The sequence below is a fragment of the Esox lucius genome, chromosome 17 (assembly GCF_011004845.1).
Source record: "Esox lucius isolate fEsoLuc1 chromosome 17, fEsoLuc1.pri, whole genome shotgun sequence".
In the NCBI taxonomy this organism is placed as follows: Eukaryota; Metazoa; Chordata; class Actinopteri; order Esociformes; family Esocidae; genus Esox; species Esox lucius.
Window position 1 is genome coordinate 11,447,578 of NC_047585.1, and position 25,849 is coordinate 11,473,426.

The 25,849-nt window shown below is 40.3% G+C and overlaps 1 protein-coding gene across 2 annotated transcripts; it reads right to left on the bottom strand.

The window, feature by feature from the left end:
- Positions 1-559: 559 nt before the first annotated feature.
- Positions 560-19,685, bottom strand: slc16a1a (solute carrier family 16 member 1a). 2 transcript variants are annotated; one of them, XM_020055142.2, is made up of 5 exons: positions 19,446-19,685; positions 15,353-15,604; positions 9,141-9,284; positions 1,662-2,447; positions 560-1,513 (listed from the first exon to the last, which is right to left on the bottom strand). In XM_020055142.2, the coding sequence occupies exons 2-5, from the start codon at positions 15,567-15,569 to the stop codon at positions 1,245-1,247; spliced, it is 1,416 nt and encodes a 471-aa protein (XP_019910701.1). In that variant the 5' UTR covers positions 15,570-15,604; positions 19,446-19,685; the 3' UTR covers positions 560-1,244. The 2 variants fall into 2 exon arrangements, with proteins under 2 accessions (XP_019910701.1, XP_019910702.1); XM_020055143.2 differs by lacking the exons at positions 15,353-15,604; positions 19,446-19,685 and adding an exon at positions 12,587-15,322.
- Between the last annotated feature and the right edge of the window lie 6,164 nt (positions 19,686-25,849).

Sequence of the window (25,849 nt, forward strand, 5' to 3'; positions counted from 1 at the left end):
CTATTGCAGGGTAAAGGCAGATCTCTTTTTCACTTAGAATTTGTGTAGTGTAAAAGTTGTATCATTGTAATCCGTAGCAATTGTAGCATTTCTAATTAAAACAGTCCTATATGACATTTCATATTGGTCATTAATAATTATTAATAGTTATTAATAATGCAAAAATTACAGTTCGTGCTCATTACTTTTATTTGTTTTTCATTGCATTTCACTTCCTTTGAACATAGGTTTTTTCATTATATCATGATGTCACTGCTTTATGAATTAAATATTCCATATATTTTTTTTAAGAAAAATACATTCATTATAAAAAGGTGTCATTCACACCATGGTCACCATCAGCATGTTTCTTTGCAGATGTCAAAGTTAGTCCCTTGAGCATATGAAAATTATGAAGATAATCAAATATGGTCTGTTCCTTATGGATCAGGGCACCCTCACAAGACAGAAATAGGTTAATGCCTATGGATTTAAGTTTTATTGGACCAAATCATTGCTTTGTGCATGCACAATGGCTTGTTTTCATTCTCATTAAATACTTCAATGCAAGCTCAAAGGGTTTGTTACCAGAATTATTTTAATAAATACTTTCAAATGAAATCAATACATAACAGTGATACGGAGTCATTTTGCAGTGCAACTACAAGCAAATTCCTGCAGCTAGATCAGAGTGAACATTAACATCAGATACTGGAGACATGCTTTAAAAAAATAAGTTCACAGTGTGAACAAAATGTTACAGGATATAGAGAAACCTAAAAGAACTAAAGCCATTAAGTGTTTTTACAGAAAAATACTTTAGACACTTGAAGTGCAATTCTGATACTCTAATTAAAGTATAAACATAGACATTAACTTCATATAATAATCTAAAATATCACAACATTTCACAAGGAGAACATTGAATGTCTTGTTGTGTACACTGAAAGTCCAATTCTGATATTTTCCCAATCATTCTCAAAAAAGCAAAACTGACTGGTCAAAAGACCAATTAGTGGGAAAAGGAATGAAAATTGTCCTGTCTGTGTAAAGGCAGCTGTACAGGATATTGGTGCATGGTGGTTACACATTTCGGTAGAGATTGCATGTTTTCATAAGTGTATCTTGCTCCAGTTAAATTATGCTAATAATACATTTATAACTGAAGTGGAAAAAAGGGCTGAGAAAACATTTTTCTTAATATTTTCATTAAACAATGCTATCTGACTAGGACTTTTAATGTGCAAATTCAATGTTGACAAAGGTTAGACTGTATCTTCGGCAGTTTTTGTATCGTCAACTGCTCTCACCCCATCGTTGGGGTGAGAGCAGGCCTCTTTGTCAGCATTGTCCTTGTTGGACACCTCTTCTTTTCCCTCCAGTTTAGCTGTCCTCTCCTCCTCCTTTTTCTCTCTGTCCAACAACCGGTAGTTGATACCCATTGCCACAAACAGGAACACGCTGGCAATGATCAATATCACCCCACAGCTCTGGTAGGTGTATTGGTAGTCATTGTATATATCTTTAAATTTCCCTGTGCAGTACAAAAGATTAAAACTCACTTATCATCAAAAGTGAACACTTCTGCTTTTTATTGCAATAAACAAGTTACATGACTCCACTATTTAAAATAGAATGGAAAATAAGTCAACTACATACATATGTGCACATAGACTACTCACCTAGCAAAGGTGGTCCTAATAAGACTGGACCGCACTCAACGATGGTGACCAGTCCTACTGCACTGGAGAAGCGCTGGGTTCCAACCAGGTCTGAGAGGGTCTCAAACAGCACTGCGCTCAGCCAGCCAAAAGCAAAGCCAAAGAAGATGGCGTAGACGACGAAGCCTGTGTAGTCCACAGAGATGGGAGCTAGGACATGGCACACCCCGTTGTAAAGCACAGATAGGGCAAAGAAGTACTGCACCCTGGGCCGTATCCACTTGGTGTTGGCCACAATGCCCATGGAGGGCCTAGCGACCATGTCCACAAAAGCCAGAATGGACAACAAAAAGGCTGCCTTCTCCTTAGGGATGTCCCTGCTCTTGGCAAAATTACTGAGAAACACCAGTGGGGAGAAGAGGCCGAAGAACATGATGACGTTGCCCGTGAGGTACAGCACAAATCCCCTGTGTTTGAATAGCGAGAGATCGATGAAGCTGTTCATCTTCTGCGCACAAGTCATACTCTCTTCAGCAGTGACTTCGCTTTTCAAGGCACGCTGTAGTTTTGGTCCGATGGGTCTCATGAGAGAGCCGGCCACACAGCAGTTGAAAAGAAGGCCTCCAAGGATCAGAAAGCTACCTCTCCAGCCAAACTGGTCGAAGAACCAGCTGTTGAGAGGGGCCAAGGTGGACAGGAACACTGGGCTGCCTGCCATAGCGATTCCATTAGCAATGGGACGCTTATGATAGAAGTACTTCCCAATCATTGTAAGGGCTGGGTTCAGATTGAATGCCAATCCCAAACCTGTTAAAATACATTAAAACTGATAATATATACAGTATATATATTGCAAACATTTCTCTCATATTCCTGAATTACAAATGGTACATTGAAATGTTATTCTATTTGATAGTTCATTTTTAAACACTGACACTCAAACTCAATCATTGTATAGCCATTGGTTTTGTATGGTAAAATAACTTACATTATGGCAAATTATCCTACTTAAGTCTGCTAATAAACTGAAGCTTAGGAAGAAATTAACCTTTTAGCAGGACAATGATCCCCAAGAACCTGGCCAAAGCAACATTGGAGTGGCTCAAGAAAAAATCTGAGTCAAAGTCCTTATATCAATCTCACTAAGAATCTGTGCCCTATTTGAAAGTGTATGTCCACGAGTGTTATCCGACCAAACTGAACAACCTGGAGCAAAGAAGGGGCCAATCTCACTCCAACAATGTATGCAAAGCTAGTAGATACCAAAACAATTGTAACTGCAGCAAAATGTGGCTCTCCCAAATACTAATGTGTGGGGTTTGAATAGTATAAAATATTATACTTTTTTACCAATACTTCCCAACATAAAATGTATGTCATCATACAATAATATTTTTCTTTGTGTCAATTATTATTATATTTTCCAAAGAGACCAACATTTCAGCGCGCTACATGCAATTCAGTATATGAGAGTATTGGTCAGGGGTTTGAATACATTTGCAAGGCACTATTTAAGTACATATTCACAGTCCCTGTCTAAAATTTGAACACACCTACTCATTCAAGTTATTTCCCCCCACATTGTAGGGTAGTAGTGAAGAGATCAGAACTATATAAAAACACATATAGAATCATGTAGTAACCGATTTTTTTAAAAACTTTTCTAAATAAATGTATATATTAGACTCTTCAAAGTAGCTACACTTTGCCTTGATGACCTCTTTGCACCCTATTGGCATTCTTTCAACAAGTTTCATAAGGTAGTCACCTGGAATGTTTTTCCCACTTTCTTGAAGCTGTTCCCACATATGCTGAGGACTTCTTGGCTGCTTTTCCAACTAATCCCAAACTATCTCAAATGGCCAGGTTATTTGATGCAGCACCATCACTCTCCTTCATAGTCAAATAGCCCTTACAGCCTGGAAGAGTGTTTTGGGTCATTGTTCTGTTGAAAAATAATCCCACCAAGCGCAAAGCAGATGGGATGGTGTATCGCTGCAGAATGCTGTGGTAGCCATGCTGGTTGAGAATGCCTTGAATTCTATATAAATCACAGATAGTGTCACCAGCAAAGCACCCCAACAACATCACACCTCCTCCACCATTCTTCACAGTTGGAACCACACACGCAGAGATCAGCTGTTTACCCACTCAGCGTCTCATAAAGACATAGTGGTTGGACCCAAAAGTCTCAAAATCAGACCAAAGGACACATTTCCACTGGTCTAATGTCCATTTCTTATGTTTCTTATGTCTTCTTATATCTCTCCTTCTAATTGGTTTCCCTGATTCACACAGTCTCCTCTGAACAGTTGATGTGGAGATGTGTCCAGGGTTCAACATTAATGATGGCCTGGTGGCCCGGGGACATCGTTAATGCCTTGTATTAAAACGTTTGCTTATCATCTTTGTCACTCTTCCCACTAAAATTGTTGCTTGTTCTCGCATTAAAATGTGTCTGTATCCCTTCTTTACCCCTTTCGGTATGGTACAGTACCGGTGTCGTATTTTTGAGCAATAATATTCAATGGCTTGTCTGTAATGACAAATCATGGTTCATAACAGTTCAGTAAAGCAGGCATTGTATGAGGCAAAGCAAATGCGATCATTTTAGTTTTAAAAAAAATAAAAAGATTTCGTGGATCAAAAACAATATTGGCAAGAAACGTATTGCTGCACATGTTCAGTGTTCCCAACAAAAGCCGATAAGGCAGGGTCATTTTAAAAGGGAACGAACAACTACCGAAAACATGCTCTGAAGTCCTTGCAGCATGTGGCAAGTATTGTGGTCAAACGTCTGCGCATGTGCATACTAACAGTAACACATAAGAAGCATTCGAACCAACTAGTGGTACTACCTCACTTTTTGGTTTGAATGTGTATTGTGCCATATTTATGTAACCATAATTATATTAACTCAATTAGTTTATTATCAAGCTTTTATACTTCACAGCAAAAGTATCTTCAAGAAAAGATGATAATGATATTTACAGTAATATTTTGATAACTATTCATTAAAAAGTAATCATATGTTGCATCATATTTAAACAGCATTTGCGTATATAAGGTCATGTCTTACATCACATGCAAAGCTGTGGCATGAATCAATATTCTGATTATTTTATATTTACAGTGGGGAGAACAAGTATTTGATACACTGCTGATTTTGCAGGTTTTCCCACTTCCAAAGCATGCAGATGTCTGTAATTTTCATCATAGGTACTCCTCAACTGTGAGTGACGGTATCTAAAACAAATATCCAGAAAATCCCATTGTATGATTTTTAAGTAATTAATTAGCATTTTATTGCATGACATAAGTATTTGATATATCAGAAAAGCAGAACTTAATATTAGGTACAGAAACCTTTGTTTGCAATTACAGAGATCATACGTTTCCTGTAGTTCTTGACCAGTTTTGCACACACTGCAGCAGGGATTTTGGCCCACACCTCCATACAGACCTTCTACAGATCCTTCAGGTTTTGGGGCTGTCACTGGGCAATACAGACTTTCAGCTCCCTCCAAAGATTTTCTATTGGGTTCAGGTCTGGAGACTGGTTAGGCCACTTCAGGACCTTGAGATGCTTCTTACGGAGCCACTCCTTAGTTGCCCTGGATGTGTGTTTCGGGTCGTTGTCATGCTGGAAGACCCAGCCATGACCCATCTTCAATGCTTTTACTGGTTGTTGGCCAAGATCTCGCGATACATGGCCCCATCCATCTCAATACGGTGCAGTCGTCCTGTCCCCTTTGCAGAAAAGCATTCCCATAGAATGATGTTTCCATCTCCATGCTTCACGGTTGGGATGGTGTTCTTGGGGTTGTACTCATCCTTCTTCTTCCTCCAAACACAGCGAGTGGAGTTTAGACCAAAAAGCTCTATTTTTGTCTCATCAGACCACATGACCTGCTCCCATTCCTCCTCTGGATCATCCAGATGGTCACTGGGAAACTTCAGACGGGCCTGGACATGCGTGGCTTGAGCAGGGGGACCTTGCGTGCGCTGCAGGATTGTAATCCATGACGGTGTAGTGTGTTACTAATGGTTTTCTTTGAGACTGTGGTCCCAGCTCTCTTCATGTCATTGACCCGGTCCTGTCTTGAAGTTCTGGGCTGATCCCTCACCTTCCTCAGGATCATTGATGCCCCACGAGGTGAGACCTTGCATGGAGCCCCAGACCGAGGGAGATTGACTTGTCATCTTGAACTTCTTCCATTTTCTAATAATTGCGCCAACAGTTGTTGCTTTCTCACCAAGCTGCTTGCCTATTGTCCTGTAGCCCATCCCAGCCTTGTGCAGGTCTACAATTTTATCCCTGATGTCCTTACACAGCTCTCTGGTCTTGGCCATTGTGGAGAGGTTGGAGTCTGTTTGATTGAGTGTGTGGACAGGTGTCTTTTATACAGGCAATGAGTAAATGTATTACCTGTATTAAATGAACAGGAGGGCTTCTTAAAGAAAAACTAACAGGTCTGTGAGAGACGGGCTTCTAACTGGTTGGTAGATGATCAAATACATATGTAATGCAATAAAATGCAAATTAATTATTAAAAAATCATACAATGTGATTTTCTGGTTTTTTGATTCCGTCTCTCACAGTTGAAGTGTACCTATGATAAAAATTACAGACCTCTACAAGCTTTGTAAGTAGGAAAACCTGCAAAATCGGCAGTGTATCAAATACTTGTTCTCCCCACTGTACATACAATACTAATACAATTGTATCATGTTTTTTTTTTTTGCCAAACCACGTAAGCGGAGCCTGCATAAGAGCACATTTCTCTTATTGACTGACTGACTAAGTGAGTGAGTTCCTGCCAGACTGATACACTTTGTTAAATAGGGTAGTGGTTAGAAACGCAGACTACAGAGCAACAAGTCCAGTGTTCGATTCCTGTCACAGGCAAAACATGTTATGCCTTAGGATTTGCTCAGGACAGACCAAAGCTTTGCTAGCTACAACATTCAGTAGCTACATAATAGGAAATGTAAAATAAAACAGTTGTGGTGGATATTAGGATTTGTTTAGTACAGACAAACACTTTGCTGGCTACACAATTCTCTCATCTTTTAACTTTACAAAAAAGTCAGTTATCGTCACCTACATTCATAGTTATTGTGTCAATGTCATTCACAAATGGCTAATAAATTAAGAAACCATTGCACCTTTTTCTTTCCTTTTCAAAAAAGTTGAAAACAAAAGTTTTGAGTGAGGAACAAAAGCGTTCAATTTGCAGTGGTCTCTTAATTTTAACCTCTTCTGTTCCTCACTCAAAACCTTCCTTTTCGACTTTTTTGGAAAGGAAAGAAAAAGGTGCAGTAGTCTCTTAATGTTTTCCGGAGCTGTATGCTGTTTGTGGTGGAGATGAACTTAATAAGAAAAGTTACTCAGTTTAACACAATGCTTAATGGTGTCTGGCTAAATATTCAAACAGCATGATGTTACTGTGTTAAGGAATTATATAATGTCAAGAGGATATAACGACACTGGGCAAATGTATAACTCTGTGGTGTAGTGGTTAAAGACACTGCTTCTCATGTGAGAGACTAAGGTTTGAATCCTGAGAGGGCAACAACAATCATCACTTCTTATTGTGGGCCCTGCTGAACTAGGCTTGCCTGGTTTCTTGTTTTTAATTCAGTTTGGGACAGTAGATTTTCGACCAACTTGCCCCATCGGGCCAGTGAGAAAAATACTTGAACTCTGTTACTTGAACTCTATGAAGCATTTACAGTTAGGTCCGGAAATAATCAGACAGTGACACAAGCTTTGTTATTTTGGCTGTTTACCAAAGTATATTCAAGTTACAGTTAAATAATGAATATGGGCTTAAAGTGCAGTCTCTCCCTTTATATTAAGGGTATTTACATCCAAATTGGTTTAAAGGTTTAGGAATTACAGCTCTTTAATATGTAGCCCCCTCTTTTTCAAGGGACCAAATGTAATTGGACAATTAACTCAAAAGCTGTTTCATAGACAGGTCGGGCTATACCTTCATTATTTCTTCATCAATTAAGCAGGTAAAATGTCTGGAGTTGATTCCAGGTGTGGCATTCACATTTGGAAGCTGTTGCTGTGAACCCACAACATGCGGTCAAAGGAGCTCTCAATGCAAATGAAACAGGCCATCCTTAGACTGCAAATAAATTAAATTCAGAGCGATAGCAGGAACAAATCAACAGTTTGGTACATTCTGAGAAAAAAAGAACACACTGGTGAGCCCTGCAACACAAAAAGGCCTGGATGTCCACGGAAGACAACATTGGTGGATGATTGTAGGATCCTTTCCCTGGTAAAGAAAAATCCTTCACAACATCCAACCAAGTGAAGAACACTCCAGGAGGTAGGCATATCATTATCCAAGTCTACCATAAAGAGAAGACTTCTCAAGAGCAAATACAGAGGGTTGACCACAAGGTGCAAACCATTCATAAGCCTCTAGAATAGAAAGGCCAGATTAGACTTTGCCAAAAGACAACTAAACAGCCACCCCAGTTCTGGAACAACATTCTTTGGACAGATGAAACTAAGATCAATCTGTACCAGAATGATGGGAAGAGAAAAGTATGGAGAAGGCTTGGAACAGCTCATGATCCGAAGCATACCACATCATCTGTAAAACATGGTGGAGGCAGTGTGATGGCATGGGCATGCATGGCTTCCAGTGGCACTGGGTCACTAGTGTTTATTGATAATGTGACAGAAGACAGAAGGAGCTGGATGAATTCTGAACTGTATAGGGATACATTGTCCCCTCAGATTCAGCCAAATTCAGCGATGTTGATTGGACAGCGCTTCACTTTACAGATGGACAATGACCCAAAACATACTGTGAAAGCAACCCAGGAGTTTTTTAAGGGAAATAATTGGAATATGGCCAAGAATATAACAATCTAACCTTCCCTATTGTGTCTTGGTTTGATTTCTATTTGATTTGTTTGCATATGGGTGTGTTGTGAATTATTTTGGTTTGTAACTAAATTGCCCTGTGTAGGGGCTAACCTTAAGTTCTGGTTGTAGGGTCTTGTTATTTCATTAGTTGCACCCCACACCTCTGCCCAGTCCATACCTGTTTTTTATTATGTGTGCAAGCATGGGCCCTTACGTCTCCGCCTCAGACGAGAAACACTCGAGGTGGGAACGTACGACTGTCGTCAAGACAAAGGGTGGCTACTTTCAAGCACCTACAATATAAAATGTTATGATCTGTATAACACTAAACGGTTGCTACATGATTCCATATGTTATTTCACATTTTTGATGTCTTCAGTATTATTCTACAAAAATTAAGAAATACCCCTTGAATGAGTAGGGGTACTGTATACATACACACGATGAAGGTATGTATACTGAATTTATATAGTATTTCACATGCACATCTCTTTTACGCCAGACATTTGGGATACTAGAAAGTGATGGTAGAGTTATTGAAGTGTTCCCTGGAGTGCAGTAAAGGTCATTAAAAGCAGCAACTAATTGTGAGGAAATAGGCCTACCTCCCACAACTCCCACACAAAAGTATAGCCCTTCCACTGAGTTGCAGAAAGAGGCAGCGATAAGTCCTGAGCCTGACAGGAGTCCTCCACACATCATGACCAAACGACTCCCAAACCTATTTACCAGGATACTGCTGATTGGACCTGAAACAAATACATTCATCAAAATTGACAACAGCAAACTTGGATGATGGTTCAAACAATGGGAATAGTCTAAGCATTACACCATTTTGAATTCCCTTTGTTAACATTATGAATTGCATTCATTAGGAGGACACATCCTAAAAATCTTGAAGTATCTTAAGTTGGGATAACTTGTGGGAGATTATATTTGGCCACTAGAGGTCCTCAAAGCCACAGCTCTGAGCATCACTGGTGAAGCCAGAGCATCCACACAACTTCTGCAATTATATCTTTTACTGCTGCACTGCACCAATTTCTCTGGTCTAGCCACTGCTCGTAATGCAATCTCACACAAAACAAGACAATCTTGATGAAACCAGAGATTGTGAGGCGTCGCTACGGTTTGTGTATTCCTAATGTATGTGCCGAGAATAACAAAAGAAGAGTTGCCCTGTCTCTAAAAGAGCCCATCGGAACTGGGCTACTGTAAAATCCTGATTCATTCTACTCTGTGTGTGTGCAGGGTTGTATTTGTTTGTGTAGAAAAAAAAAGAAGTTGAGAGCACTCTGAATGCAATTAAGAGTGAAACCATAGCACATTGCATTTTATGTGGGCTAACTCTTAGCAGCATACTTAGCACAGCATAAAAACAGAAGAGTAGGATACACTTAGTGAGTGGTATCCTACCATAGGTCTCATGTTATAGGAAATGCCATCCCTCCATTTTGCAAGATGGAACATTACATTAGCAAGGGCCTTACTCAATCCCATTCATTCGATCACCGCTGTCAAAAAAAAAACAGGTTGTTGTCTATAGATGGGAGTAAACATTCCCATCTTTTTCAAATTAATTATGTACTCAGTTTCAGCTGAAAGTCTACCACAGGAACTATATCCCATAGCATCCACTCTACCAGATGCTTTGGTGACTTTATATGAAATATTCCACTTAGCTCGGACTGATGCTCAGAGGTTATGGCAACACCAATTAAAGGTAACCATGGACCAAAGACTCAGCCCAACCACAGCTAGCTGACTACAATGTAGAAACATATGCCTGGACGGCATGCAGAGTTCAGCTGGCAGCATGCCCACCGTCTGTCTGGCCTATAACAACACGGCCTAAATGGGAGCGAAGACCCACGTGGAAGATGCTTCAGCTGCCCTGCCAAATCCCGGCACTACTGAAGGAACCTAAATGGAATGTGACAGTTTTTGTTTAGAGGTTGTCCAGACTCATTTGCCAGTTCGAAGCACGACAATGGCTTCTTAGATTCCAATACAGACGAGGCTAAACACCAACAAAGAGCCTGTCCGATCCCTCTCCGAAGATGAGCTGGTGAGGAGAGAAAAGTCTGAGGAGGAATAGCTTATCACTAAACCTGGCAATGTGAGACAGGTGAGAAATTCAGGAGAGGACATTATTCACAGAGTGCATTCATTCAAGCTGAGAATTTATGGATTGCCACTGTGGTGAGGCTTGGACTTTTGGGGGTCTCGTTCAGGAAACAACAGGAAATGTTTATGTAAACAAAAGGGCTTTCAAATTACCTTTGATTCGATGGCTCATTGATTAATTCAACTAAAATCTAGCAAAACAGATACCGTTGATCCTTGACCCTCCTTTTAAGTCCTGCCTGGATTGGGTCTTGGTAGACGCCATTAGGGTAGGGGTTTGACAGGGCCTGTGAAGGGTCAGCCCGAACAGCCCGAACAGGTCAGCAGTCATGGGCTCCTCTTACTAACACTGAGCCAGTCATGTATCCAGAGCCAAGCTAACAGGCAACACATGGAGCTCAAATATGGTGAACTGGACACTACTGGGAACGGTCTGTGACAATTGTACCTAATGACCCAATGACCTGGCTTTCACCTGAGCTAAGTGCTACCTTTTGAGGCAATGTGCTGCTGAACAATAAATAGCATTGATTCACTTGTCCAGTGGGGGAGCAGCCAAGGTGGCTTTGTACGCCAGTAGGGTATTGACGGCTTATCATTCTGAATGGAACATATTTTCATACACTCACACAATGCTGGTCCCCTCCATGCTGAAGTAGGCATATGGTTCAGAAATCATTCAAGAGTTATTCAGAAAGTGCTGCTATTAGTGAAGCTTGACCTATAAACTGTGTATACAGGTTGTGCTACTACAAGCAAAACATACCGGCACTAATCCTCTTATGAGTTTAGAGTTCAGTGTTTTGATTACCTGTACAGTAGTTTTTCTTACACGTTCTTAGCTGCCTGAAAATGGCTGTAGATTTGTGCAACTAATAACAATGTTTAAAGGGGCAGTGAAGGCTATGTTTATTTCTGTATTTTACACAATGAGGTCGGAATACCATTGTAGATACACCTTGTTTCCACATATGAATTTCCCTGATTAGAAGAAAACATTTTGAATTATGTTTTTATTGAAAACACTATGAAGTTGTATTTATTGTATATATTTCATAGTGTTAATTTATACAACCTTTTAGTGCAGAGGGGGTCTAATTCCAAGAAATCTTGGAAATGTCTGTTGTTTTCTGTTTTCCCCTTTAAGTTGGTGTCCAACCCGGTGAGGGGAGTTCCTAACTAATCAATAACCTTCATTAATCAATCATTCTCCAAGAAGGAGCAAAAACCTACAGACACTGCCTGCCCTCCTTAGAATGAGCTTAATATATTTTCTTGTGTAAGAACTGTTTGAAAAACAAAGTCTGAAATGTATACATGTTTTGCATGCTGGGGTTTTAATACTGCCTGACTGTTAAAAGCAATTTAATAAACCCATAACAAAGACAGTTTATCCTCCTCTCTGCCAGTAACACCTAGTTTTCCAGTAACATATTGCTACTGTTAGGCTCATCCCATTATGTTCCCCAATCGGACCCCTCCCAAACAGTCAAAACGAAATACTTGCTTGAGAAATAAATATTTTTGAAGGAGTTATTCTTGTTTATTTGAACCATGTTATTTTTTATCATAGTAAGATACAATACTTAATTGTTATCCAGAAAATATATCAATATATAAACTGCTGCTTTCAAATTTTAAAGGACATCATCAGAATGGGAAATATATAGCTTTCCTAAAACAACCCTCCTCATGCCCGGGATTGCCAGTTTGTTCTGTTTATGTACCCTAGTCAGTCCTACTATCTAACAATGCGTTCTTATCTTGCCCCAGACCTCGTCTGGAGGGACAAGGAGCATAAGGAGTCCCTCATATTGCTGTTCTGTCTGTGCGTGTTGAATGTCATGCAGATGAAAAGTGATGTAGCGATGCTTCACTGGGCAGACCTGTCTGACATTACCTAACATTTTATTCAGCTCAGTACCTGTCATTAAAGCCAGTCCAGACCCACAGCGTCACAATAACGTAAGCCATTTCATCACTTCAGCCTCAGATGTCACCTGGAACAATGCCTGATCAGAACATCAACAAGCAAACTGGGGAAAGGAAAACCATCGACAGACTCTAGAGACGGATACTGTTGCACTGTTAAAAACAAAGCTTCAATGGAAGAGTATAAGTATTCCCGGAGACGTTGTTTGATTCATTTCAATGACAGTGGTTTGATTCAGCCCTTGCCGTCTTGTTTTGGACAATGCACTTAATGGTGATCTGGTGCCCATTCACCTCACTCCACAGAGTCAATGGCTGGAAAACTACGGGAGCTGTGTGTTAGGGAAGAAAAGGTGCATTAATGGTCTACTGAGCAAAAGATAGTGTATTCATCTCACAGAAAGCTACACTGAGAATCCTGGCTAAGCCCTAACAGAGACTTCTATGTACATTTGTGTGTTTGAAAACAAAATATACACTACCATTCAAATGTTTGGGGTCATTCAGAAATGTTCTTGTTATTGAAAGAAACCACATTGTCCTTTTAAATAACATCAAATTAATTACAGTGTAAACATTGTTTATGTTGTAAATGACCATTGTAATGGAATAGTTACATTGTCAGCAACCATCAGTCCTGTGTTCCAAAGGCATGTTGTGTTTTCTAATCCAATTTTATCATTTTAAAAGGAAAACTGATCACTATAAAATGCTTTTGCATTGATTTTAGTACAACTGAAAACTGTTGTGCTGATTCAAGAAGCTATACAACTGACCTTCAGTATCTGGAGCATCAGCAATTGTGGGTTTGATTGCAGGCTCAAAATGGCCAGAAGCAAAGAACTTTCTTCTGAAACCTGTCAGTCTATTCTAAAATTAAGGCTATTGAAAAGAAACTGAAGATCTCGTAAAACGCTGTGTACTACTCCCTTAACTAGCTCTAATCAGAATAGTTGCCCTGGTGCACAACTGAACAAAAGGACAAACACATTATATCTAGTTTAAGAACAGGCGCCTCACAGGTCCTCAACTGACAGCGTAATTAAACAGTACTCAGCATCAACGTCAACAGGGAAGAGGTGACTCCGGGATGGTGGCCTTCCAGGCAGTGGTCTCAGACTGGCCAATAAAAGGAAAAGCTTAAGATGGGCAAAAGAACACAGATACTGGGCAGAGGAAGATTGTGTTATGGACAGATGAATGTAAGTTTGAGGTGTTCGGATCACAAGCAAAAAAATCTGTGAGATGCTGAACAAATGAGAAGATGCTAGAGGAGTGCTTGATGCCATCTGTCATGCATGGTGGAGGCAATGTGATGGTCTGGGGGTGATTTGGTGGTTGTAAAGTGGGTGATTTGTACAGGGTAAAAGGAATTTTGAAGAAGCAGCTTGACCGTATAATACAGCAAGCCAATCCAACTTATGGGAGTTGCTTCATGAAACATGGTGTGAAATATTACATAAACAAATTGACAACTAGAATGCCCAATTTCTGCAAGGCTATAATTGCTGCAAGTGGATGATTCCATTTGCAGCAAAGTTTGAAGGACAATAATTATTATTTCATTATTTCTAGCCTTGTCAACAGTAGTGTATAGTATATATATCTACTAGACACAGTACTATGAGAAAGTCTTAGTCTACCTGAGAAAATTGTTAAAAGTTCTTAGTCAGGGCTATATAACATTGAAGTAAACTTAAATAATCATTAACACAATGAAAAGTAACAAAAACATTTTGTCTTGTCCAAAAGGAAACTGATATCTTGCAAGATGGCTAGAAAAAATGTCATAAGACCTTTCGAGAAACTGGCCAAATTGAGGAAGAAAAATGCAGTGGAAGACCCCATTTCCACTGTGTGCAAGTGCATATTAATCATTTCCAAAAGAAAACAAGGCCACCTAAAATGTGCCATGGCATTCAAAGTTGTGCTTACCGTACCTTTTAAAAGGATGACGGCAGACATTGTCTAATTGCTTGTCGTATACAATGCCTGTGCACATTTTTGCTTGAAAACAAATCTGAAAGAAAGCCTAGTTCAAGTTTCCATAGTCTCAAACACCAGCTTGAGAACTGTATGATGATGTGGTGGGACATGGTTTTAGAACACGTGTTTAATGACCTACTGTAGCTGTAAGGTGTTTGGGACACATTAAAAGGATCACCATTCACTTCATTGGCTACCTAAGCTGTAGTAGGACACTAGACTCTTGTTAAGCAGCTGTTATACTTAAAAAATGACAATGTAACTAATGTGCTCTTAGGCTGTGGCTTCACACTGCCAAAAACACCAGGTCTGGATGTAAGTAGCCTATTGTTTGTTCTCTATAAAGTGTTTTAGCTGCACTTGATGGAGCTTTCCTGGCACAATGGAACCAATGAAATTGTCTTTGGTCCAAATCCTGCTGAGGCTCAGTCAAATGAAATCATATTAGATTTAAAATAGTTTCTGGGACCAAGGTCTGTTTCAAAATCCTCCCCTGGTTACTTTAAGGATTCCTCATTCTGTTGCACACCACAGAATCCCTGCAACGTTCCCCGCCGAAGCACTTACGCATTCCATATGTAATTCCAACATGTTCAGTAGCATGTGAAATTATTCTATAACCTGTTTCTAATTTCTAATGTATTCAGGAACAGAAAAATCCATTCCATATGAGCCACTACAAGGGCTCAGAGTGCTCTTGTAGTGTGTTATGAATGAATTTGGGTCATAAAAACCGAAACTAGTGTTCCTTCATGTGGTTTGTACAGCTCACCTCCGGCGTACATGACCGCCAGCATGATGGAGGAGATCCAGGACACCTGGCTGCTGGTGCAGTCGAAGATGACCTCAATCTCCTTGAAGAAGACGGTGATAGACTTAGGGAAGGCGTAGGAGAAGCCGATGGAGATGAAGGCTCCCACCACGACAGCCCAGCCCCAACCTCCCTCCGGGGGAATGTAACCTTTAGGTCCTCCCAAGGCAGGCGGCATGACAGCTGCTCACAAAACTTCTCAAAGGCCGGGTCCTACAACGCAACAGGCACTTGTTGGAGAAAGACAATGAATGTTTTCGGAAATGTGTCATGGTTTAAAAAATGCTTGAACCCAGTAATCTGACCATCTTCAGGGGAGGCATACTGTTGTTCACTCTGCACTATGCAAATGTTAGTTTTTTTTTATTAATCAATCTGTGTTAACAATGTTTTGCAATGTGAAAAGATAAAGGTAGACGTGGGTGTTCAAAGAAGTCTGTTTCAGATTTCACACTGTCGAGGTCAGATGCATCGCTATGCGTGGTGCCTGTTTTGTACATTCCAGGAGCAAAATGGGTCTTATCTATGCAGATAACTAAATTACTTTTTCACTTATTGTTTATTTCATTTTGAATAGTTTCAAGACTATATGGTCTGTTAACTGTGGTGCATATATCCGAGGTACAGGTTCACAGGATTTCATTTGCTGCTTCTGCAAGATAAGGCTGCATGTGTTTATTTAAAGGGTGGATGCATTACATCCACGTATACTGCATCTTACTTCCAGAAGACATCACAGGTGTGCCATGGTAATAGACTGCTGGGAATTCATGGTAAAGCCAACTTAAAGTAACTAAATATAATTTTGCTAAAGAGGGAAAGGCATATATGATACAACCAGTTAATATCAGTTGCATGACCGTGCAAATGCTGAATTAAATAGCTTCACCTTCAGGCCATTTACATAATTATTTAGGTGTGTAAAATCCAGAATCCATAACGCCATTCTCTGTATTTCACAATTTAATAGATCGATTGGATTTGCCCACAGTATTCCTACTAAAAAGCGCAATAATGACGGTGTGGGTGCCATTTCTAGGGCTGCTTTCTACACCTACTGTAAATCCAGCATCCAGCAGGACATTATACTCCCACGGCCTCTCACTCCTAATCTGATGAATGCAGGCCCATCTTCACAGTCGAATGGCTCACAGTACAGTTCACACTGGGGAGGCCGACCGTGGTGCACATTGATCAAACCATGAATACAGGTGGAACCCTGTTTGCTATGGAGCTCGGGGCGATGCTCTCATAAAGAGGGCGATGATTTAGAGCGTCGGAGGGTTCTGCGGAGACGACTCTTGATCCAACGGAAGTCAAGTCTCTCCGTGATGGAGAAACCGTATAGCAGTTTCGGGTTTGTACGTCGGATCCTGGGCGTACAGTACAGTATGACATGTCCTTCCAGAGTTTGAGAAGCAGTGACGCTAAACTGAGTGTTAAGCTAGAATGATGCGGTTGCAGTGATTAAATACTGCACATTTCCAGGAAAGCGAGGTGTCTTTTTCAAACCACGTTTACCCCCTGCTAACACGGTCTTGACCGAAATTCGAAATTCGCCTACAATGAGTCAATGACCTACCGTAGGATTATGTAGGACGACGTACGTGTTTTTTGTTTGAATACAATGCTATTTTGGGATGGCCCTACTCCTGAGCTGAGTTACAGCATATTGCATATTTGCATGGTGTACCAAGAATTTCCATGTGCAGAAAAGGAGAGCACGTTGATGATAAACCTTTCTTCCATGTTTAACATTTTCTTTCTTTTTACTCGCCAGCTCTGGGATTTTATCTCGTAACCTTTCGATCACTGACCATTGCTCTGACTGCTAAGCAATCAATCAAAAATCCATGCAGTTAATTATAAATTGGAACAAGAGACCTCCAGAAAAGAAACAGAGAATATGTCTGACTTGGCCTTGTCTAAGAAAGCCTTTATATATTAATTGGACGGGACCAAATGTTCTGTAAACACCAGCACAAGAGACCAGAAGGAAGCCAAAGCAACGTTGTCAGCTGCCACCGAATCAAACAGTGTTTCACAGAATACAATAATAATCAGCACGCCTCAGACCAAACAGATTCAGTATATTTTTAATCCTTAAAATTCAGAATTGAGGCATGGTCCCCCTGGAAATCCTCATTAAATACAGCAAAATCATTGTGTTGATTTAACTGAAAATGAACTTTATTCACCTAAGATCCTTGTTCCCACTACATACTGTACCCGTCTGGAATTGGTATCTCAATATTTCCCAATATTTAAATTGAAGCTAAAGATGTGGAATGATGCCACTGAAGTATTAAAGTAATTCATTGTACTAGGTTAAGATCAAAGCCAAATACGACCAAATGTGTATCCCGAAGCTGGTTTACAAAGTTCCCGTTGTTAGAGGGAGCAATCTGTTGAGGGAGAAAAATAAGTGAAGACAGTGTTCTTTTCAGCTTAAATTTTCGACATTATCGGATGATGACTCCTGGATACTACATGCTCTTTTAACTGTACATTACACACTACAAGCTTGGCATGTTGCAAATAACTTTTACACCGGAACAGCTGGAGTGGGTTTATGAGTGACGACTGATCAACTTTCTACAAGCAAAGAAGAGAGACACTAATGAATGTGTCAGAATTATTTCACGTACTGCTATGATGCTGTGAAAAACTGTCAGCCTCCTGATCAACGCGACAAATCAGCGCTACACCCGATCACAAGTTATCGGCACGGCAGTATTTCTAGAGCTTGCAGTTACATTGAGACTGAATTGTACAGGGGTTTCCACATATCAGAAGAGCACTTGAACAAGCTGCACTGTCTAACAGGTGTGAATGCAGTGTGCTGGGTGTCTGTCTGCAGCTGACGTCTTTACCACCTGACTAGGAACAAAGAGCAACGCAAATTCCTCTGTCTGAAAATAGTAGGCATACATTCTCAATCCACACGCGTGTGCCAGGACAGCGGACAGACGCTGGGAGATCACGCATCGCAAGACGCGTTGCTGTGCATGAATGTCGCAACCACACCTACGCAGACAAGAACATGTATTCAGTCAATGTTTTATGGCTAAAATACATATAATACAAATAACACACTATTGTACATTGATTACTTCAAAACGCATCAAGGCCATAATTGCATGAAAAAAGTAAGTGTGGAGTTGGGACCGAAAACTTTGAATATCCGGTGGGCTGTAATCTTTGAATTGAAAACTCAATTTGAATATGCAGTACAGACTTATCCGATGCAGTTCGTCCGGATGTGGATGAAATATGAGTCAGTACATGGAACAGTGGGGGTGGAGGGGACGATGTCAATGACCCCCTGATTGGCTAAAGGTCTATAATAAGAAGCCAAAGTGAACAGACTGACATTGCCACTTGAGACTGAACATGCCTTTTCAGAGTGCCAGCGGCACATGTACTCCTCAGTAGAGGACATTGCCAGTGTCAACACAGGGCCTTAACCTATATTATATCCTAACTGAAACAAGGATAAATCCCTAGCAGACAACATCCCGCTTTAGGTATGGGAGGGAACCTTGAAGCCCCAGGACTTTGGCTGTTAAAGTGACATTGCCCCCAAATGGATATGTGACTAACTGAAACGAGTAGGGATCAGAGGCCTGGACAAAAGCTGGGATGTTGGACCAATATTAGGTTTCAGGACTGTCTGCTAAAGCCTGTTATGATGAAAGCAGTAGGATTTAGGTTTAAGGCTGGGAATGATTTTGTGAGTTCAGGTCATGGCCTATGGTTTTTGTAGTAAGGCCATCCCAAAATAATCATCTCAAAGTGAGCAATCGTGGCGATCACCACTCCTCTCATTTTTTTTCTAGGTATGATTAATAAAGAAATACGTTTTTCTGTCTCCCCCCACCACAGAAAAAACCCACTTGGTCTCATTAATTGTACCAGTTAGACGCTTTCAAGCAAATCCCTATCTTCTTTCCCACATTTCTTTCCCGACACAAATGAGAAAGGGCAAATTGACATCTCAGAGCTTATGCAGAGTAGCCTAATGTACATATGAATGTAAAGGGTTGCATCTTACCTTGCCTGCAGCTCGTTCTAGATCCAGATTAGCTCTGCAGGCTGAGATGGCTTTGTGTGAGAAGCAGAAGACCTTTGCAGAATTTCAGAAATACTCCAATGTACAGTAACAGACCCTTAAATACCTTTGCCCTGTGGCAGACACATTGAGACAGAGTCAGAATAAGTGCCTGTCTGTGAAGTGGAAATAAAGTTGACAAAGTTTGGTTCATTCAGTGGCCAGATCAAACAGCTGGGCCAGCCAAATCACTAAAGTGCTAACTGGTGAGGTCATTTCAGTCAATTTCTCATTGGTTGTTCGAGGATTAGAGCCATGCCCCTAAAATGTTGACTCCGCCTCCCAGTCATGAGTCTCCACTCCAGATCAACTGTATTACGTGACATCTCCAACTGTAGGACACCCATTAATGCTTGTGCAGATGTGATAGCATCTTACAAAAAAGAATCACATAAAATAGATTATAAAATGTATCAGAGCAATCAGACAGCTGGCTCCCCTTACCAGATACTCATCTTGTTCACCTCTGGCCTCATTTTGATAACTTGAGAGGTTAGCTTCAGGCGAGGCTTTAGACCGACTCCACTCCAGGTGTTATTCTGTTCTCTATGGTCAGGGCTTGGGTAAGAAAACACCCCTGAACGCTGCAGGAGGTCAACTAAACACACAGTCCCACCGTCTCCTGGTAGAAAATCACCAAGTGATATCATAGCACTGACGGCTTTTGAACAACACTCTTTGTTGGTTGGTTTTCCCTCACTCCTTTCGAATCTAATGAGACCTTTTGTGATATCCCACAGGGAGGATGGAGGATGTGACTGTCTACTTCAGGGCAATTCCACGATAATAGAGTCACGCTGATACTAAGGAAGAAGAAAAACTGATAATTGTAGTTGCACAAACCGTACTACCCTATGAACTACTTTAACAATTCCAATTGAAATTTCTATGAACACAAATATTTAGGCCATCACAGTTTGGTTACGGAAGGACGGCAAAAAAACAGGGGCAGAGTCACTGTTAACATGGGATTGGCCTCCACCAGGTCCACCCGAATCACACACGAGCTACTAGCCAGGTAATCAGATGATTAAAGTAAACACTATTCCTTTATCTCAGTGTGTGCAGCACAGTACTGTATATCATGGCTTTGGAAGAACATCCTTTCATTAAGTCATTCAGGTAACAACCTCTGGATACGCAATGCTTTCTGTGTATTCATAGCTAATTAAACATAGGCAATTATTTCACCTCTGGGTTTATCACCCCTCCAGTTTTTCCTTTCCACTTTGTTAGGGAAATGTCTTCCTGTCTTCTCTCTATTTCAGAAGAACAGATTTGCCATTGCCAGCGCGGTCTGCTGGTAAATGAAACCACCACATCATCACAGAGGGCTCTCCTCTTGCCCGCTCTCTAAGGAGAACTGTTGTCATACATGCAGCTCTAGCTGGTATGTTCAGTGTGAATCCCAATGCCTTGTGGACCCGGCTTATCCCTCTAATCACATGACATAGTCCCTGCAATTACAGATAGCTACAGCCTCTGAGACAATGACATCATCCCTTCTCAGCAAATCTGGGTGTCTGTTGGCTGTGTGGTGTGTTTTACTTGCCAAAAGGGATTCATCACCGGAACATACTATGATTGGTAATATGGAAGATTGCTACCAAATGTCACCTAGTTCCTGGAAGCAAGGGGTCTATTTCCTATCTCTAACAATGGGCTCTAACTAATAGTATTTGATTTACCTAATTTCATGGACATTTTAGCAATCATTAAAGGTGATTGATGATGGGATGTTCATGCAATACATAGTTACAAGTTATTAAAATCAGTGCATTGCTTGTCAATGTTCTGTCAGTATCCAGGTTTACAGTTCAACATTCCATATGTTTATTTAGAGGAAATCATGTGTGTAGGAAATATCCCGAAGAGCCAAAAGAAAAAGAATAAACCAGGTAAATGCCAGTCTAAACATAACATCTAGAGATTTGTAGGCCTCCCTTGCTGCATCTCAGGTTACTGTACATGCTTCAACTATAACAAGAACACTGAATTGAAATGGCATTCATGGAAGGGTTGATAGGAAGAAGCCTCAGCTGTCAAAAGAGAACCCGATTCCCCATCATAACATGAGGAAACCACCTGGACAAACCTGAAGATTTCTGAAGTCCATTCTAGGTACAGATGAGTCCAAAACTGACCTCTTTGGTCACAAAATCTACAAAAGAATGTCTCAAGAGAAAAATATTTGTGTTTTACATTGGCCAAGTCCTGATCTTAATTCAATCGAGATTCTGTGGTGGGACCTGAAGCAGGCAGTACATGCCTGACCGCCCTCAAATCTCACTCAATTGGCTGTTCTGTAAGGAGGAGTAGGCGAAAATGCCAAAAAAATGTCACATACCGATTAATGGCTATAACAGACAAGTTATTGAATCATATTGAATGAAGAGGTTCACATATTTCTGCACATATTACATTTTAGTTTTTGCCGGACCACGTAAGTGAAGCCGGCCACAAAGAATGTTTCTTACTGAGTGAGTGACTGACGGGCCTGACTGTCCCTTGTTAAAGAGTGTAGTGGTTAGAGATATGGGCTCTCATGCAGGGGTTCAAGCCTTAAGGCAGTCAAAGCAAATTATGCATTAGGATTTGTTCAGGACAGACAAAAACTTATCTGGCCACAACCTAAGTTATAGTAAGCCTAAAATAAAATAGTTTCTGATTATTTCCGGTGGATTTTCAAAGAAAGCATCCATGCATGCTTTTTGGGGTAATATATAGTAGATCACAACCCCTTGTGCAGCAGTAAGTAGATACTAATAAGCCTATTACTAGCTAATAAGCTGTTAAAACAGCCATTGGCAAAAGCCATTTCTGGTGTAGGTAAACTTGAAATGTAAAAAGAAATGTTAATCAGTTTAACACAATGCTTAATGGTGTCTAGCGAAATTTTACAACTTGGCGTGATGTTAATGCATGACAAAATGATCTAATGTCGAGGTGCTATCACTCCGCTTACATCTAGCTTTGTGGCGTAATGGTTAAAGATGCAGCCTCTCACAGACCCAGGTTTGAATCCAGTGAGGGCAGCAATATTCATCCCTTCTAATTGCAGGCTGGCTGAACTAGGCTTGCCTAGTTCCTTTTCTTGTTGTTAAACTAACCACTTTTGTTAAATAAACAATGAATATATATAATATGATTCTGTTTGTGTCCGGTTTAGATAAAGATTAGACAAGTTTACTTATTTTGTACAAAAATAATGATCATTCCTTCTGGGTTCACATACAAAACTTTTAAGTAGCAGTGTAACTCCACTTCTTCAAATGCAGTCTATCATATCCTGGCCCAGACCTAGCTCACTGAATGGTGTGTGTGATAAAGGGGATCTATCCAACACCATAACAAAAATGCACAAGATTTTATCTATAGGATTACATCTGATTAGCGCAGCTATGCAAAAAAATACAAAAGATCCTGGATTAGCCTTTAAATCCCCTGGTCTGACTTTACTACATTTCCCTATGGAATGAACAACCACATCCTATAGAATGAACATTCCACAATAATAAGCTTTAGGGATATTATCACTACCATTCACTTGCTCCACCAACCTGCTGCTCTATATTAATGAAAGAGAGGGTTGTTTAAAAAAGCCTTGGTCCTGAACCAAGTGACAGGTTGTGGGTCTCATTAGTTTCAGTCCCTTTGACCACACATAGCACGTAGTTCATAAATAAGCTTGAGACAAGCAGGCCCTGTTAACTATACAGCAGCTATATGTGTTATACCTTCACTCCTACCGAATGCAAAAAATCTGAAAATCCATGTTCAAATCTGGTGTGAAAGAGATCTGTAAATTGCTTTGAGAATAACATCCTATGACGGTTCAGTGTGAAATAATATTATCGTTCAGCCAACACAAAGCAGGATCAGATCAGCAGAGGATACAACCGCCTCCTTAGGTTAAGAGATTCACATTTCAAACACCTTTGTTGTCTAGAACAGAATAAGCAAAACTCTTTCTGAGCAGGTCTTTGATTAATCAGCTTTTTTGTGTGAAAACCTCCATGGTTTTTTACACAGTCATATTTTTTCAGATTTACACAGACCTCCCCGGCCTACAGCTGCAACTTTCCAAATATAATTCCATTATCAAGGTGAAATGTCAGCTGCAATTATTTTCCAGCTAGGGCCTCACAGGTGAAAGAGGAGTAAATCCAGTCCCTCTTTATCCACCCCTTGCCGTTGGAAACCTGGATGTTAGCCCAGCGGGGTCATTGGCAGCATCGATTGTTACAAAAGCCAATTAACCCACTGACAAGCCGTGAGTCACATTATCCATTATAGAAAACTGTACAGGTAGCTTATACTGTACAATAAACAGCAATACATACTGGAAAAAGTGAATGCCACAGAATACTACTAGAATGGTCCGAATAAATAAACAAATTCCACTAAAACAGTTCCTTGTGTTTAAACCAGGGCTGTCCAACCATTTTCCTGGAGAGCTACCCTCCAGTATGTTTTCTCTGCAAGCCCTGATTTATTCCGCCCAAAATCTGTCCGGGTTAGAAAAGCAGACCATTTGTTTTGGTGGAGGTCTATGATGGAGTGGGGAATTATGGAAGGCTTATTTGTTCAAATTGAGCTTTTATATGTGTAGTAAATGGACAAATGGGCATTCCAGCCACACTAAGATTTTTTTTTCCTGCCTTTTATGTTCACATCATTGTCTGCCCTGTATTAAGTTGATTTGGCCTAATTAATGACATTTTTCCAATTGAAATCCTATTAAAAACCTGTTGTGGATTAGTAGATATCAAAGTCATTATTTCCAACAGAGTTTAGATACCTTACAGACCAGTCTGAACTCAGTTTTTACTGTAGTAAAGCATTGACTTGTTATGGCAAAAATGACAAAATTGTACACAGAAACACACAATCAGTAGCACTACCAAAGACAGCATTGCGGTTTATAATATGATATGAGTTGCTTCAAACCTTTGTACAACTTATTCTTGCCATTCCACAAAGGACATTCCTTCCAGGGAAAAATAAAGGTATCTGATTGGAAATTTAAAGACAGACCAGCCTGCTTTCAAACCTATCTCTATTTTTTGATGAACCAGAAGGCAGAAGTTATTTCCTTGTTTCTGCCTCTGTTCTAAACCAATATTGTTCTTGTCAAAAAGGTAGGAAAATGTGTGTGCACCTACTGTGATATCCGACTAAATGACCTAAATATAAGTGCAAATGGTCTCATCGATATTCAGCCATGATAAGTACGGTTTAGAAAACAATAATACACCAGTTTACCCCGTAAGTTAGAAACCCTTGTCAAGTCATGTACTGTATTTAACATCTGAAGACACATAGTGTTTTAGGCTGTCATGTATTTCTATAACATACACTTGAAATGAAACATTTACAGACTCAACTTTGCTCACAGTATGAGCATTGCCCTTGAATGCCCTTTTGAAATGATCATCAGTGCTTCAAGAGTGGATTACAAAATCTCTTCAATACCTATTCCGGACGTCCCTTTTTGATGTAACCTCCCAACATTACGATTCCTATTGTACCACACTGGTAGACAAACAGTAGCCTGCATTGAGCTGGAGAGCTTTAGTTAGTATGAATGTGTGTTCGATGATATGGTCATCTTGAACTTGAACCTCACCGTATCCCGGAAAAATTATTCAGTAAGAAGCTTTGATTCAATTTATTTTTTTTACTTCTCAGAGGGTTCACACACCCTGACATGCGAACAAGCTCTAAAAAAATGACAGTGTGTTTATGGGGGAAAACCCTGTGAAAACAGCCCCTGTCGCTGCGTTTGTATGCATTGTGTTTGTATGGTATTGTGGCATGTAGCTTTACCATGGGAGGCCCATTGTAAGCGAGAGCCACCAACAGCGAGGCAGGAAACATACTGACGCACAGGGGTAGCAAGTACTTTACGGGACTACACATGTATTTGTTCAGAAAGCACTTCACAAGAGTGTGTAGAGGTCCTCTAATAAAGTACAACATCTTAGGATGGTTGACAGAACTATAAGCAAATAAAGCGAAAATATACAGTATAAGCAACCCCTAGTTAAGCAACCCCAGCAATTATTTAAATTGTCTGAAATTCCAAAGTCTTGGAATCTCAGTTACTACTGGATGTAAGTTTGTCAAAATAAAAAAGAATTGAAGAATCTGCCACCACTTGGCACTGCCCTTGGCGCTTGGCGCCAATCATGTGCCTCCACCAGTGCTGCTTTCTGCTCATTCTCTTCTTAAGTAATTGATTCCCTAGCCAATTGTTTTTGAAAGCTTAAAGCGGCAATCAGCACCTAAAACAATAACAAAGTGTTCTCCCTATTCTTGTTTGGGTAAAAAGCTAAGGGATATTG